Source organism: Buceros rhinoceros, unplaced genomic scaffold (assembly GCF_000710305.1).
Source record: "Buceros rhinoceros silvestris isolate BGI_N320 unplaced genomic scaffold, ASM71030v1 scaffold15772, whole genome shotgun sequence".
Taxonomy (NCBI): domain Eukaryota; kingdom Metazoa; phylum Chordata; class Aves; order Bucerotiformes; family Bucerotidae; genus Buceros; species Buceros rhinoceros.
In genome coordinates, this window is record NW_010399643.1 from 19,262 (window position 1) to 36,514 (window position 17,253).

At 49.8% G+C, this 17,253-nt stretch overlaps 1 protein-coding gene across 1 annotated transcript in view; it reads left to right on the top strand.

Annotated features, from left to right (window-relative positions):
- Positions 1 to 436: 436 nt before the first annotated feature.
- The window catches only part of STK32C (serine/threonine kinase 32C), a gene marked incomplete at its 5' end in the record, with an annotated part of 36,976 nt that continues 20,159 nt past the window's right edge, over positions 437 to 17,253 (top strand). The window contains one exon of the mRNA XM_010131569.1: positions 437 to 492. Within this exon, the coding sequence (XP_010129871.1) occupies positions 437 to 492 (56 nt within the window). The remainder of the gene's footprint in view (positions 493 to 17,253) is intronic.

The following is a 17,253-nucleotide window of genomic DNA, read 5'->3' on the forward strand; positions in this document are numbered from 1 at the left end:
TGCAGCCGCACCGTCCTCTCTCGTTGCTTGCCGTGGCTCTGCAGAAACCGTCAGATCTGGTGCAGACAGGTTTGCACGTGGAGAGAGCGGCGGTCGGTCCCTTCCCCTAAACGCTGTCCTGGGGGAAGCCCAAACACCCGCCGGGCTGTGGGACGTGCATGGGCAGCGTGGGGCCGAGTCTGCTCACGTGCTTACAGCCTCTCTGTGAGCCTCCTCCGGTATCGGCACGAGTTGAAGCTGTATTTAAACCGCTGTTTAGTAACCTGATTCAACCCGGTTTTACCTGTTGAAAGAAAAACAACCGCGTCTTCCCCAGGAGTCGGTGATTTTTAACAAAAGCTCGACCAATGCTCTTTAGTCATCTCCTTCTTTTTAAATACAAGATCTTTGCAGTAAAGCATTTACAAACTGAAATTCTTTTCTCTTTACCTTGTAGTGAACTTTGACCACTTCCAGATTCTCCGGGCGATTGGGAAGGGAAGCTTTGGCAAGGTAGGCTTGAACACTCTGTCTTGCGTTTGCTCATACTTTCTATCAGATGCCTGCTGTCATGTACTTACTGTTTATTGAACCGTAACAGTGCAGAAACTGGCTATTTTCATTGCCAGGCGATGGCCACTAAGTAAACACAGGAAATTTGTGCTCGGGAAAATTCCCCGTTACCATCCGGCATTGCTTTGATTCTTGGCATCTTGGTGAAGCAGGTGTATTTTAAACAACCAGCGCAATTGGGGCCCTTTTGTGGCGAATACCCGCGGTGTTTTCTGTTTGCTGAGAGGGTTTATGGGTTGTGCGGGGGGACAGTAAGTCAGGAAGCTGTTCGAGGTTGTTCTGGGTGATTGACTGAGCTGGCACGACGTGGTCAAGAGGGTTCTCTGAAGCCCTGGGCTGTTTTCCCACTCAGAAATTAGTTATGCTCAAGAGGTTTTGTTGTTTATTTTTAACAAGTTTTTTTTGCCAAGCGTGTGGGAGAAGGTGGGAGATGATGATCAAAAAGCTGGATAGCTCTCCGAATCGGTTACTGGTTGATTTCCTGCTTTTATGCCTTTTCATTCCTCTTTTCACTGACTCTCAGTCCCTGTGTGGATAACTACTGCTTCTCTCATGGCATTTTACACCACTGGTTTGCACTGCAGGTGTGAAGGTCAGGGTGTACATGTGTGTGCACACGTGTACGTCCTCACAGCGCACAAGACTTTATGGCATGGGTTCTGTTCTGCAGTCATGCTGTCCCCTGCATTTTCCTGTGCCACACTGTTAGCCGAGACATCTGCACCCCATGGGCAGGAGCCATCGGAGCGAAACCCTGGTGATGATTCATGAAAACTGCTGGATTTGGTTGTCGTCACCTTTGCACGGGATGGTCGTGTGGTGCCAGGTCTGGGTGTAAGGGTGGGACAGGGAAATGGCCTTTGAAATGGTGCAAAATGTGCGATGTCTGCCTTGTGAAATAGCGCAGGCTGGTTTGGAGGATAGCGCGGGTGCCCCCGTGTCTGAAATGAACTGGAGACAGGCTGAGCGGTGACAGGAAAGCTGTACACTCTGTCGCTTCTTTCTGGTCTGGTCATCTTGGCTGGTTTCTCCCATCTTTGCTCAAGCGCTCATTCCTTGAAGGTAAGAAAATGTGGATCTGTGCCAGGAGATGACCCTGGGGCTGTCCTTTGCTTTTCCGCTCTGCCCTGCCAAGGCAGCATCACGCTGGGTCATGGCCGTGTGGGCAGCTTGACGATCAAAAACTTGGTTTGAACAGCTGGAAACTCTGCAGAAGCAGAAATTTCTTGGGCAATCTGAGACCTGTTTGTCCAGAAGAGCCCAAATTTTTACTGATTACTGATTTTAAATACTTAGAATGTATAAAGTAGCATCAGTCTTGCGAACAGCAGCAGCACAACATCCAACCGCAGTCTTGGCAAGGTAGAGCCCAGCTCTTCTGAGAGTCGGGGGAGTGGACACTGTTAGTCACGGTGCTGTCATTAGCACTGTCTCCTAACGAAGATGGTCCGTCCCAGCCTCGGTTGCGTGGTGAACACTGAGGTGTTGGTTACACTGCTCTGCCCTGCTCGGGGCATCGTCTACCCAGGCGAATTCCCGTCTGACTTCACTGTAAATCCACATGGGGCTTTCATGGCTAGTGAAAATGTGATGCCGAGTAGCATGTAAGTCATGGAGAGGAGCGTTTTCGATAATTAATAGTTAATAGTTAGTTTCAATAGTTTGCAGCCATGTTTCTTGAGCAAGAAGAGGCAAAAGCTGGCAGGAGTCAGATTTTTGAGGTTTTATGAGGCGGTGGAGAAGATTAAATACAGGCTTGGGTCCTTAGGGTAGTGCTGTAAAGACAGGCAAACAGCAGAGGAAGGTCTCCCCAGACACTCCTGGAGAGAACGGGAACTCTCAGGGTCTAGTGACTTCTCCTCATCGTCACGGACCCAAACCTAAAGCAAAATTTCACTAAAAAAGTAGCAGCTAATATTTTTTTTTGAGCTCCTGTGAGAAATCTTGTACTTCGAAGTGTAAACTTGCCAGAGAAAAGAGGTTTGTTCCGTTGAACAGCAGCACTTGATGCTAGAAAATTAATTCTGCTCAGAACATGAAAAGGAGAAAAAATATTCTTGTTCCAGGGCAGGACCTTTTTGGCTTTGAAGAGAGCTGCTCCTCATGGCTGTTCCCTTTTCTGTTTATGTTAAGGAGAAGTTAAGTCTAGCCCGTAGCAGACTATCAGGCATCAGAACTGTATACGCGCTTTCAATAAAATGCTGAAGTGATTCATCTGTCATCTTTCTGGATAATTATGTCAATACGCTGAATTTCCTTTGATACTGAGAGAAGCTTTTTACATTTACTAAGTCATTTACAACTTGCATTTAATTACAGAAAAAGTAGAACTACCTACCCGAAAACTGTTAGTTGAAATTTATGAGTACGTGAGTTGCTTGGGTTGACCTCAGTGCTGTCTGCCCACCTGCAGGAAGGTACTCAGGAGCCAGCGTCCCTCCCATCCGTCTCCAAATGGCGCTGCGGACCCTCCGTGCGCAGTGAGTGACCTGTGAAGTCTGTGGTGCCGGGTGACCCAGGAGTGACAGGACCCAGGAGGCAGCAGCAGCCCACGGGGTAGCTTTGGGCAAGGCAGTTGCTTTCCAGTCATGTTTGTGCACCTCTTGGGGCAGACTGGGTGGTCTCTGTGCAGGAACCGTACCGGAGGAAGAGAAAGAGAACTCAGAAATCGCTTTCGAAGAGACTGGACAGCATCTGAGCTGTGGCTCTGGCATATCAACAAAACCCAGCCAGTTCCTGTTTCCTAAAGGCGGATGTAATCATCTTTAAGATACTATTAATGAAAAGAAATCAATTCCATGTTTGCTCAGATTAGCAAAGGTGCAATATTTTCCGTGTATTAGAGGTGCTATGATTTGATTTTCAGGCTCCTTCCTCAGGCAGCAGTCGCTCAGGTGGTAGCCGATCCGTTGCCGTTACCCAAGGAGCAGTGGCCAGGAGAGGGTTTCCGGAACGTGATGCAGTTTGGGACCTCCTGTTTTAACGGGAAGTGCGCTGTGAGTTTCACTACGCTTCCCGAGACGCATGGCGAGACCTGGCGATCTCAGAAGGCATTGGTTGCGCTGCAGGTATCCTGGAAAATCGATCTCCCCTGGCTTAAGTCTTCATCCGTTTGAACCGGGAGGCAGCCGGGGAAATATTTGCCCCCGAATTCCTCCTGCTACCTGGGTTTCCCTCTAGATTTGTTCTCAAATCGGCCGCTGCTGCCTTTTCCGAGGGATAAGGATGGGGATAGGGTTATGGGAATTCATTATTTCCACTTTGCTGCTGGGAAGAAGAAAGAACTATCTGGAGCTCTTCAGCATGGGTTTATGTCTTTGTCTGCAGTTGGAAATGGAGGATTAAACCAGGGGACGGGGGCTGGAGTGAGCGGCAGCGTGAAATGAAATTTTTCGGAGAGAACAAATATGTCTCGGGGCATGTCCAGACTCCCCCAAAGGCTGGGGGTGTTGCTTTCATTTTTCCCCTTTTTTCTTTGAGTTATTTGTGAAGTTTTAATGGGACCTGCAAAGGTTCAGGGGAACCTGCCTGGTAGTAAAGAAGTTTTTGTCCCTGTCGGGCTGCACGGTGAGGGCCTGGAGAACAGGGACGTGGAGCATGGTGGGACGGGCAGAGGTGTCCTGGGGTCGTGGGCAGCCCCCCTGCTCAGGAGGGTGCTGGGGAGGCCCTGCTCCCCGAGGATGGCTTCTCACCCACCCACCCGTCCTCAGACAGCTCGCTCGCTGCGTGGTTCGCTTTGCAGAAGTGCTTTAACGTCATGGTTTTGTTGCTTTAATAACTCACACAGCCTGAAGCTGGGCATAGAAAAGCTTTAATCCATCTTCTAAAGGTCATGACTGCCCACCCAGTAGACACACCGTAAATAACATTCCCTGCTAGTCTATTCTCAGCTGAATCCTTCTTTGAGATCAACACAAGCTTGATCCTTTGTCTTTTTTTCCCAGCTTTATAAATGTTGGATATTTTCCCCAAAAGAAAGGCTAGAAACATAATCCTTTGATACTAAAACACCACAGATATTTTTTGCCCTTGTTTTTTTTCCTTTGCTGTACCGAAGCTCTCACGAGGCTGAGGGTTTGTCAGAGCCACAGGCAGGGTTTCGAGACACATGTCCCTGCTAGACATTGTCCCCATCACTCATTCACACCTGGCCATGACCCCAACCCTGGCTTTGGAGGCTCCAGAGGTGAAACTGTGTTTGGTTTGGAAAGGCACTGTGGTTAGCTGAGAGGGGACAGCGGGGCCAGGGGAGTCCATGAGTCCTGGGACACCAAGAGCCCAAGACCTTCATTTGCCAGTGACCACAAGTGGATTCATGAGAAAGCGTAGAGCACACAGAGGGTCATACAACCCCCTGGGTAGTAGTTAATGATCTTCTTTTTCTTTCTTGGACATTGCTAAGCTGTAAGTGTGTAATTGCTAAAAGCCATAGGAGAGAAAATGGCAAAGAATGAGAAGCCAAAGTGATGCTGTGCACCAACAGTACGTTACTGGCCAGATCTCGGGGCTTGGGGGCAACAGCAGTACAATTACAGAGCAGAATATGCCACCGGGGATCTCAGTGACAGAGCAGGCAGTGACCTCCGCTGGGACACGATACCGTGCAGCCCATCTGGGGACCTGTTTGGGGTTCCTGAAGGATCAGACTTTGTAAGGCAGTGATTTATAATAGGAGCTGCCCCCTTTTGGTGTTATTATATACCCAGTGCCTTAGCATTTGCATTAGAAACTGCCTGGGGTTTATTTCATCCCCCTTTGTTCCCTGTGGGTGAGTCACTCTGGTGTGGGACGGGAGGTGGGACGGGAGGTGGGACCGATGCTCCTGCCAGCAGCCGGGAGGCTATGGACAGGAAAGTGGCATAAGAGAGCAGAGGGTGGAAGCACCCTCCTCCATCCAAAAACCCACTGGTGGGCCCCGGACCACCCCTGCATGTTGCCAGGGTGGGGTGGCATCGCCTGCCCAGGGCTGTGTGGCTGCTGCTTCCTTCTTCTTGGGCAGCCTCCTTGCACACAAGAGGGGTGTGGTGTGCTGCAGGGGTGTAACAGCAGCTCCCCGGAGCAGGATGGCTTTGCTCGTGTGCCTGGCTCACACCTCGCTCATACTGTGCGCCTCAGACAGCCTCTGTGTCCCCAGAGTCCCAAAACCTGCTGGTTCCTGGTCGTCAGGAGGCGTGGAGGAGAGCGGAGCATGGCGCTGCTGCTCAGACAGGCGCTAACCCTGGGCGCGCTGTGCTCGGTCCGCTGATTCATTGCAGCTTGTGCCAGGGGAAGCCTCCGCTGTGTTTTGCTGAAGCCTCTTTTCTGGTGCAGTGTGTGACACCCCCTCTTGAGTCATGAACACAGGTCCCCGCTCACACAGCGCCTTCCTCTTCCGCTCCCACCCTGGGCCGAGGGGGACAGGCGGAACACGCTGCTTTGCCAGCGGCACGTTGGGGGCGAGAAATGCCCCTCAGGTCTGTGCACAACCAAGAATAAGATCTGCGCATGAGCCAGTCTCTCTCCTTTATCCACTGCAAAACAACGCAGAAGGTGCTTGGTTTGCCCCTCGTGCTTTGCAGCCGTGCTCCACCTCGTGCCTGCAGAGCTGTTGGGGAAAGTGTCTCGGTACTCCTCGCCTGAAGTTCTGTCATTTCTCCTGTCGTCTTTGGCCGTCAAAGTGCACCGACACCGAGAGAGTCGATGCCTTGTGGCCAGAACAAAGCTTGTCTCTGCTAACTGATGCAAGTAGTGAAACCTGATTTGGTGTGATGAGTTCAGGAGGATTCCCTGGTGTCTAATAGAGTGGTTTAAGGTATGATGGAGCCTTTCCCTCCTTCTGGATCTCTGTCTTTTGTATTGTCTAGTTGGTTTTCACAGAGTTGAGAGGAACTTTGACATTTTTGAGAGATCCATCCATCTGCAAAATCTGGCCAACAGTCCTGCAGGGGCTGAGTGTGAAAAAAATATAATCCCATAACCCCACTTTCTTTGGAAAGCAGACACAAGTGTTTAATTCACGAAGCCATAAGCAAGCCCAGCAGACTGGGTCCCTCCTGGTGTGAGCCTGCGTGAGTGAGTCCAGTGTGAGTCCAGTGGAGCTCCTGGCTGGTCCCCACCACCGGCAGCAGGACAGGTGATGTGCGGCTGCGGTGAGCACCGGTCCCGCTTCCCCATGGGATGGTTCACAGTGTCACAGAACTCGTGGTGATGCCTCAGGAGGTGCCAGTGCTATTTGTGTGTCGTATGTTGGTGGCGTCACTAGCGATTGTAACGGTGGTAAGTGATGGAAGAGGGAAGAGGAAAGGTGCTGAATGGTCCCGTTCCCCTTTTCCTCACTCTCATTCTTTAATTTTCATAGAATCACAGAATTGTTTAGGTTGGAAAAGACCTTTAGGATGATTGAGTCCAACTGTTAGCCTGGCATTTTGTCATCCCTCTCCAAAAAATGTGTAGCCCCAGGCAACGCATCCGTGTGTCGAGAGCCTCCCCCAGCAGCAAACGCTGTTCCCTGGCACAGAGCAGCTGGTTTAACTGGGATGCAGTTAATCGGGTCTGTGAGGCACAGGGCAGTGGGAGGTGGCACAGCTGTGCCCAGGGCAGCGCTCTGCTGCGGCTGGATGGGTGTGCACAGTGTGCACAGGTTACCCACCCTCGTTCCTGTGGCAGCGGGGTTATAGAATCATTGAATCGTTGAATGGCTCGGGCTGGAAGGGACCTTTCAATGTCCAACCCCCTGCAGGCAGCAGGGACATCTGCAAGTAGAGCAGGTTGCTCAGAGCCCCAAGGTCCAACCCGACCTGGGATGGTTCCAGGGATGGGGCTTCTCCCACCTCTCTGGGCAACCTGGGCCAGTGCCTCACCACCCTCAGTGTAAGATGTTTCTTCCTTCTCTCTAGTCTGAATCTCCTTCTTTTAGCTTAAACCCATCACCCTGAGGCCTTTGTAGACTTTGAGTTGTCCTGTGCCGGAGGAGCTGCATTGCACTCGTGGTTGAACTGTGGTTGAGTCCTCTTTTCTCTTTGCTCTGCTCTGCAAAGCACGAATTGTGGATCAGGTAATTCCCCAAAATAGTAAAGAGGACGAAGATGCTGCTGCCTGTGAGGTAGCCCAGACTTCTCAGGTCCTGCAGCCTTCCTCAGGGCTTCTGCAGCCGTGAAGTCACCCAGTGACAGGCATCTATCTGCTTTTCATCTTTTTTATCTGCAGTTTGAAAAAGGTCATCAGTGGGAGGAAGCCGAGACAGCATATCCATAATACATCTTCCACATGACATGTTTGTGTAAAGACTGTGAAGCTCTTGTTTGCTCTGAAGAGTGAAATGATGCCATGCCGTTACAGCGCAGGCAAAGGGAACAGCTCCCAGGAGGATATGACTCTGTCCTGTATGTGGGAGGCACGAAGCCAAGCTCCCTTAGGGACATTTTCTCTTTCCTCCACCAAATCCCATCTCAGAGTCCCACATTCATCTCCAGCCACCTAAAACGTGAGTGCCAGTGATGTCACTGTGGACAGGAACATCCCACGTGTTCTCGTGTGCCCTTTTGAAAAACCAGGTGTTCTCGTGTGCCCTTTGCATGTGTACGTTTAGTTATTGCTGTATTACCCCGCGCTGCCTCTCTGACCATTTCGGACTGCAGGCTGGACCCTCTGGGACATCTCTCTGCCACACTCTTGGCCTGGTTTTCCTTTACCACATCATCTCTGCCTGGACTTGGTTGGCTCTTCTGCCAGACCATGCTGTGTGTCCCAGCTCTGAAGGTCCATTACCCAAAACAAGAAAGTTTCAGCTCAAACCAGGACAGAAGGCAGTGCTGCTTTCATTTTTCATCCCCTGCTGTCACTGCCCTTTCACTGCTTGTGCAGCAACTTGAGGGTGCCAGAGGAGCCACGGTGAGGGTGTGGCACGAGAGCCTGAGAGGCTGGTGAGCCCTGCCAGTGCTCGGAGCGCTCGGACGGAGGAGCGGGTGGTATCTGTGGCAGACGCGATCGATGGGCACGCGGTGGCTGTGTTGCAGGTGCGTGTCCTCAGCATCGCTGCGGTGGCTCCTCTCGGTCTGGGAGCAGAAGCAGCATCCTGAGGTGAGCCACAAGACTGCCTCTGCGGCTTGTGTCAGCAGAAATTTTTTCTCACATATATTACCTTGTCTGCATCAAGGGTAAATAGCTGTTGCCTCCTCAGATTCTTCCTGGCTCTCACATGTGAGTTTTTCCAATATTAAATTCTAACAACAAAATGCGCACACACCCCCGTGCCCCCACCTGAGCCCCAACCTTGTGTCTAGGTCTTTGATTAAGGAGACCTTTTAATGGATTAACATGTGCTATATGTCTAGTGGCAGATGGCTCTGAATCAAGCCCTGGCATTCATGTGCAGAAGGGCCAAACCAGTGATGGGGTAAGGAGACAGAGCACTGAAAGTCTTCAAGGGAGGAGGAGGCGTTGCAGCATGGGAGATGTCCAGGTTCTGCAGGAGTCTCACGGACCCTTACAAGAAAAACACAGGAGCAGGAGAAGGCAGAGCTGGGTTGGGTGTCCTGGCTGTGAAGAAACCAGTCCTAAATGCATTCCTGAGTGTCATAAACTGTCATTCATGAGCTCTTTGTCAAGAGGACAAAGAATAGAATATTTGGCATTTAATCAGAGTAATAGTTGGAAATCTGGTTACTGTTCTCCTGGCATTACCCTTAGAGAAACGCCTGCTCGGCTGTGCTCAGCCGCCAGCTACCCGCGAGGCTGTGCCTTGCCTCTGGTGGTGTCTTTATCTGCCCTCTGTGCTAGACCAGACTGATGGGCTGATGTGGCCAACAGAAAAAAGCTTATTTGTAAAGTAAAAAAAAATGTACCCAGCTTTGCTAATGTTAATTATACATTTCTGAGTGGCTTAAATATGGCCAGCATTTGGATCTGCTTTTTGTTCTGACAAGCCATTGTACAGCACACCCCCTCAGGCTGGTAATTGAACCAAGAGCATGAGATGATGCAGGAACTGGCAACGATAAAATCGAAGCTACATTGGACATCAACATCATCTACAGGCCCTGAGAAGCTGCAGCTTCTGAGTCCGGGATGTTCTGTTAATGCTCATGGTTGGACAATCCAATTACAAACCATTTAATGTCATAAGTAATGAGGAACAATGTCTGCTGCTCTCATGAAGTTATGACTATATCAGTGTGATGCAGCAAATGTTCCCTAAGTGCTTTTGTGATGGTTTGTTACAGTCATGTTGTCTGGGTCTCTGTAATACTGGAGCATTATGGGGTGTACCCGTGTTGCTGCTCTCGGCAGCACTGTCCTTCAGTGATGTCGGCCGTAGCGTCTTTCTCCTTCTCTTCACAAGAGGTATTTCTTATTGTGGGTTGGACCAACATCCGGAGAAGTCTGAAGTTGGTGACTGCCAATGGAAGTGTCTATGCTCTGTTTAAAACCAGATCTGAGTCCCATGGAAACCGTGCAGACACGATCCGTAAAGCTGTGCAGGGCCCAGGTCTGCTCTTTCTGTGCTGAACACAGGAGATGCCCACAAGCCAGTAAAGGGCAACAGAGGTTTTCTGTGTCTCAGCAATGAAGAAAAAATATAAAGAACATGAGAAATATAAACAGCAGTCAGCTGCAGCACGTGGGCTAGAACATCCACTGGACAGGAACATCTCATGGGCAGGATTACTGGGAAGTGTCTTTCCCATTGATGACCACATGATGGGCTTTCATTCCTCTCAGTTTTCCTGCCTGCCTTTCACCTCTGCAAGTGCCGCTTTCCCAGTCTTCTGAGCATTAGGCACTGGTTTGTCTTGTTTCCTAGACAAACCATGTTGATGGATTCTGCAAACAGGCGAAAAGAGGATGTGGAAAAAGTTGTTGCTGTGGAATAGACCTTTAGAGGTGGGTCAGAAAGGCTGTGTGGAGGTTGGGTTGCATGTTTCATGTGGCAAGGTCCAGGAGACCATGAGGGTGCATTTCTGGTTAGTTCTGCTGGGGATGGACTCTCCTTCCTGCTGCAGCTGCCGCATCACCCAGCAATATCACTAGGGGCTGTCTGAGCCGCACACCAACCACCCGTGGCTGCTGGTTTGATGTACCACTGCTGTTGCACTTCTGTTCACATCCCATTTCTATTTTGCATGGCTTCAGAGTTCGGTGATCTCTGCATCAGGCTCTGAGCGCCTCTCCCTGTGTCCCCGTGCACCTCAGCCTTTGGTCCTTTGGCAGAAGGTCTGTGGTTTTCTGGGCAGACTTCATTAATCATTCTTATTCCCCGGGAAGCAAATGAGTCTTACAGTCTCACTGCCTAATTGTACTATGAAAGCTGCACGATTTTTTTGTCTGAATCTACCAGGTGAGCTTCAGTCATTTACGGGGTTGCTTTGAATTGTTATGTCTGACCATGGTCCTTACCAAATCTGTGGATCCCGGAGTCACTTCCTGTAAATACAGGTGAAAGTGTGTCAGATACACCTTCCCTCTTCATGTGGTGGTTCAGCTGAAGTGAACACCTCACGTCCAACATTGCCACCAGCACAGTGCTGCTGTTTGCTCCTCTCAGCAGTACATGGACACTGTGATGTGTGAGGCCCACGTGCCGTGGTCGGAAAATAGCTGAAACTAAGTGCAGCACTTTGGATATTTTCATGAGTATTTTCATTCTCTGCGTGACTGGAAGAATATGAAACACTGACCTTCATTCTGTAAAATACCTTCCTTGTGAGGAGACATTGAAGGAAACCAGGGATGTGTATTTGTGGCACAAAGGGTGACATTTTGCTGATCACAGGTGGCAAAGAGCTGCTGCTCTCTCCAGTCTCAGAAGCTTGATATTTGTCTGGCTGCTCTCTGGTGGTCAATTAATTCGGGCAAGTGCGGTACAAGTGTTTGTACAGACACAGAAATCCCCGCTGTGTGGCAGTGGATGAGCTGGCCGAGTCCCTCACATGGAGCACCTGGTGTGCACGAGCATGGGGCTCGGCCACGTGTGTGAACATGCCTTGTGTGGGAGTGGGTCAGGGCAAGTGCTGCCTGGTGTGCTGGAGACCTGCTGCTCCTCAGAAGTGGAAAAACATCTTACGTGTCCATGCACACTGCCAGAAGCTGTGCCCTGAGGTCCTCTGCTGCTCGTGTCCTTCTCTGCCCAAGATGGGCCAGGCTGGGGGGGAAGAGACAGAAATGCCTCAGCTGTGTGCTGGTCTGTCAGTAAGGTACCTGCTCTGGTTCTGCCTCTATTGCTTCATCTTTCTGCTAAACACTGCTTTCGGCACTGGGGAAACTGGGAAGGCAAGAACGGGCAGAGGGGAAGGTCAAGGTGCTCAGCCTGCCGTGAGCAAAGAGCTTCTGTGAAGTAAAGAACGAGTTCTGTGAGCAGCAGGAGTAGGAGGGTGTGATTTTCGGTGGGTTGGGGTCCCCAGGTGGCACTTTCCTCCTCTGGTCTTCCCATTGCTACCGCTGTTGGCCAGCCCCAGGGTGCGGTACAGCCGCTCCGCCGTGATGCAGGTGCTCTTGGGGCAGTGAGGGGCTGTCAGATACAAGTGGGCAAAGGGTGACCTGCTGAAAAGTTCCAGATGTGGTTATTTATGTAACATGGACAATAAAAATCCTCACTGTTTCAACAGTCTCATAACGTTAAAAGATCAGGAATGAAAACATTTAAGAATTCTAGATTCAGTGTTTTCTGTTTTTGTATGAACTGGAGATTTTGTTCTCTGAAATAAAACTTGAACTCCGGTATTACTTTGACAATTGCAAATGTGCTTTTATAATGGTTTATACTTTTTTTTATTCTTATTGACCCATCACAGTTGCGATAAACGGCATTTTTTCTGTATAATCAGGAATTCTGCCTCCTTCAGAAAAACACTCTGGATTGTAAACACATGAGATTTTTTAAAGAAAGAAGAGAAAGGAAAAGTAACAGTATTTATTAAACAAAAGTCTTTTGTGTCTCTGCTTTTCACTCTCACCTCCCGCTTAGTTACTATTTCTGTCCAAAATCTATCAAGAATCCTTCTGTTAATGTTGTTCACTCCCCGAGCTGCAGTAAGATCGTTGTGCCATATTATTACTTTTGATCTAAAAATTCCTTTTAAAGACAAGCGCTAAATGTTCCTCTAAATAAAGGGCAATGCAGTATAAAATACCTATCTGTTCTTACTCAGCACGTGGTGCAGTTTAACCAAACCGTGCTGAAGATGACATAACGTCCAGCCTGTTCTTCCCGCTGCCGTTTGGGCAGGTGCTGTTTAGCGAGGCCACAGGAGCTTTGTTGGCTGCCCCTCGTCCTGCTGTGAAACGGTTCCCATCCTTTGCTGGTTGCAGAGGTCCATTGTGCTGCGCCCCAAGGGCTCTACCTTATTTCCGTGATAGGGAAATACGTTCAAATGCAAACTTAAAGGAGAACACTTGCATAAGGTGAGAAAACTAGATTTTAGCCCCCGGCTGTTACCTTTTGGCTTTTCAGAGAGAATATGATGCGCAGGGAGCCCTTTCTCTGCAGCAGCTCCTCTGCTGGTTGATGCTTCCAGGACCGAGGCAGAATTCAAGCCGTGGTCAAGCGCTGCTGCTCGGCGGCAGCAATGACCTTAGGTGTTGACGTGTCCCTTCGCGATGTCCCGAGCCATTAATCCAGCGAGCAGTTTGCTACCAAATGGATCTGCTTGTGTGGTCACGCAGAGCTGGACTGGGTGGCTGCTGGCTGCTCTGGGCAGCCAGGCTGAAGTCACAGCCATGACTCAGTAAGTGCTGTTTGATGTTTGTGGAGACATGCATGACGATGGGCCACACGGGGGATGGCAAATACCTCAGCAGCATTAACGAGAGGAAGCGTAAAAGCTCCCTAGGTGCCTAATAGGAGAGCTGCAGTAGCAAGATGCTCTTCTCTGCTGTTGAATGCTTGAAGCAGGTTTCTTTGTTTTGGTGGTATGATACAATGAAGTACTGTTTGGTAGGTTTGATAGAATGACTTGTGAAGGGATGCCAGGGCTTCTTGGGAACAGGGTGGAGGCAGCCTCTCGTCTGCTGGTGACCTGTCTGCTTGGGCGCAGCCTGTCGGATGGCCATAGTGGCGGAGGAAGGAGATCAGCCAGGAGGAGCAGGGGGTTTGTCCATGTCCAGGCTTGTGCACAGCCCCTGTGCCCTCCATCTGGAAGGGACCTTCACTCCCCCGCCTTTACAGCTCTCTCTTCGAGGAGGCACAGCTCCCTCCAGCCAGCCGTGACAGAAATCAATCGTCAGAAGAATTACAAGAGATTCCTTGTGGAGAAGGGACTTGGTATAACCTTTTCTAATGGAGTTCCTGCATGTGGGAAGGTTGGTGCTGGAGCTGGAGGAGACACCTCCTTGAGGAGATGCCATTCAACTTCATTCAACATTTGGTTTCTCTCCTTTTCTAAAGGAAGGGTCCACAATGCTCACAATGAAATTCATCAGTGGAGTTGTGCTAGGCATGAGAAGTCGGTCTTAACCACAAATTACCGTTAATCCGCTCCGTTCCAGGATGGTAGTTTCCACTCGCTTCTGCTCTTTGTATACTGTGATCGTTCCTTCGTGTGGTCTCTGTTGGTGGCCCTCCAGAGGCTTTGTGTTGAGTTGACGGAGACATTAATGCTGTGTGCATCACGCACAGTACGTGTACAGAGGTATTTGCTGTCAAGAAACACTTGGTCATAGTTACTCCGATGTCTGACGGCCAGCTGGCAGTGGAGTTTGGAGGCTTTCACAGCTCTGGCGTATTAGGGTTTTTAATGAACTGAAGCAGTCGCTTCCCAGTCTGCTGGCATCTCTGGCCCGCGTGTCTGTGGTGCTGGAGCTCCTACTGTTCTTTGCAGTACCTTGGTCCTGATAAACAAGATCTTTCAGTACAGAGGACCTTCGCTGGAGGAGGTGTCTGCCAGAGCAGGTCCCTTTGTAGCAGTTTGGTGGTGAACACAACAGCGCAATGAAACAAGCTTCTGCCCACGAAAAACTAAACATTTGGCCGCAGAAAGTTTTGCACTGTGAGACACGAGTCTTCTCTTCTTTCTCAGTCGAGAAGTTCTACCCGTATTTGTTTACTTCGTTGCGGAATGGGAACGGTGCCTGGGAGGCACGTTGCGGCGGCAGCACAGATGAAGACGTTAGGCCACATCGCTCTCAGTGCTGTTGCCCGGCAGCACCGAATCAAGATGAGTGATGAGGTTTTTTGAAATAATAGTGTGGTGAGCGTTCTTGCCTTGGGATCAGGAAAAGCTTCAACATTAGTTTTCATTCAGGGATTAAATAAAGCCCTCCATTCTTCATGGGGAATAATTATCGTTCTCTCTGTTCCCAAGTTGAATCAAATATGTGACTAAAAGTATCATTTTGTCCCCTTTTTTGGCCAGCATATAAAACATCACAGAATGTCATCATGGCCGTAATGGAAGATGGCTCCAAATACAAGACTCAACTCAAAATGTTTGGCAGCCATAGGAAGGCGTACTTCAGAAAAGACTTGGTAACTGTAGTTGTGTGTGGATGTGGAGGTCCAGATCCTCCTGTAAATCCGTGGAGTGCTGCTGAGCTGGAGTAAATGATGGATCCAGGTTTGGATCCATCCAAAAGGCAGAAAGAACACGTGTCGTGGGGTCCAGATCCTCCTGTAAATCCGTGGAGTGCTGCTGAGCTGGAGTAAATGATGGATCCAGGTTTGGATCCATCCAAAAGGCAGAAAGAACACGTGTCGTGGTGTTCTCAGGGATTTCTGCAGGTTGGTCTGATTTTTCATTGTTCTTCTTTAAATAACATGAAAGCCAGAAGAGCCCAGCAGAGATAGGAGCATGTGATTAAAGAAACTCAAAAATTTAGATGCCTAATAGCCTTTCCGTAGGAAGCGTGACAGCTCCAGAACACGTCTCCTGGTTCGTCCTCCTGCTCTCAGCGGAGCTGTCCGTGCAGTGGGAGCCACAGCTCCCTTCCACTTCGAAACTTGCCCAGCGAGGCGCTGCCCCAGATCCGGGCCATGACACGTGCTCAAGACTATGACCAAAGGATGATCCAAAATGTCCACATTTGCTGTTTTAAAATTTAGTGAAGACATGGGATTTGGAGAAACCTGCTGTCTCTAGTGCCTATCAAACGATGACGCTGTAAGGCAGGTGTGCAAGAGGGGAGCGGGGGCGAAATGAGGACAAAAGGAAAGAAGAACGCTCTTTTCTCTTTTTTGTTTCTTAGGTTTATGTGCTGTTACTTCTTCAGTTTTTCCTTGTTTGGTTGGATTAATGTCTCTCACGAGGTAAAGAAGTTTACATGTTTTTTGGAGCTGCAAGTCAAATACTCACCCATATCCAAAACTCAGTTATAGAAACATCTGCTTAATGTCTGACGAGACATTATTTTCTCAGCGTGACATTCAACAGAAGTGCTTAAACTGAACCACCTAGAGCTGCTCATTCTGCATCCCCCCTCATGAGTTCTTGCAGGAAAACTGAGAAATACTCCATGACAGACACCGGGTAGAAGACCTCGGCTCCTCGCTCGCGGAGCGCAGGTGCCAGGGAGGACAGCTTTTCCTGACGAGGTTTCGGCGTGCTGGTCGTGTGCCATTTATGTCAACAGCAAGTCAGAAATAAGGTTCATTCTGGGAAAAAACAAAAGCGCGAGCCTAGTTTTGGATGTGTTTTGAGCAACACGCTCCCAGCTATACCTGTGAGATGAGTTTTACTTTCCCGGTACACAGAGGGCTGGCCGCGTTCGTAGGTGGTGTGAATCCGTAAGGGTCCGTTTTGCTGCGAGGAGGTCTGTGGGTTTGCAGGAGGTGAGGACGTGAATTGTTTATGTGTGACACGCTGGGGTGTGATCTTGAACAGCAGGTTGCGTTTTGGGTCAGAAGAAGTTTTCCTCTCTGGCTTGAGCAACGGAGAAAGGGATTTTTATTGGAAGCGTTGACACGACCTGAAAACACCAACGGGCTTGCTGTGAATAAAAGTTTTATCAGCTACAGTTACAACTTGGCTGCAGCAAACAGCAGCACTGAATTAAAGAGATTTTAATGATTTATGGTGTTCTGACAAACCAGTCCGTCAATCTGGTGATGCAGCACAACTTTTCAGCAGGGAAAAAGTGAAGTCGTGAGACTCCATGAAAAACACCTCAAGGAGTGAAATGTGGTGAAGTGTTTGGAAGAGAAAACAAAATCAGCCCGCGAGGACGTGAAGGAGGTTAGCTGAGCTGGTAACCTAGTGCTTAGAGCGTGGCTCCCGAGGATCGCAGTGTCCTGGTTTGACTGGAATAAAGTTAGTTCACTGCAACTTAACACCTTTTAATTTGCCTTATGCCTGAGTGGGTAGGTTCTGGTTTTGGCCTTTACATCTGAAGGGGGGATGAGGTAATTAAAATGCGTGTTATTCCCAGAAGGGTAGCCGTAAAGCGGTCCCAGTTGTCTGAAGCCATTACTTGCAGAAAAAGCTACGGTACCAGTGTCTCTGGAGGCTTGTGCCTGGGTGCACAGCACAGGCCCCGCCGTGAAGGCTGGACGTGGGCCACACAGAGTTGGTGTGCCCGCTGCTGTGCCCGTCAGGAACTCAGAGATCACAGAACCATCACCTACTGGGAGTTCTTGTTCCGGGTGCCACGCGCCGGGCCCCGCCGTGAAGGCTGGACGTGGGCCACACAGAGTTGGTGTGCCCGCTGCTGTGCCCGTCAGGAACTCAGAGATCACAGAACCATCACCTACTGGTTTGAGTGGGAAGGGACCTTCAAAGCAGGGAGAGGGACGTC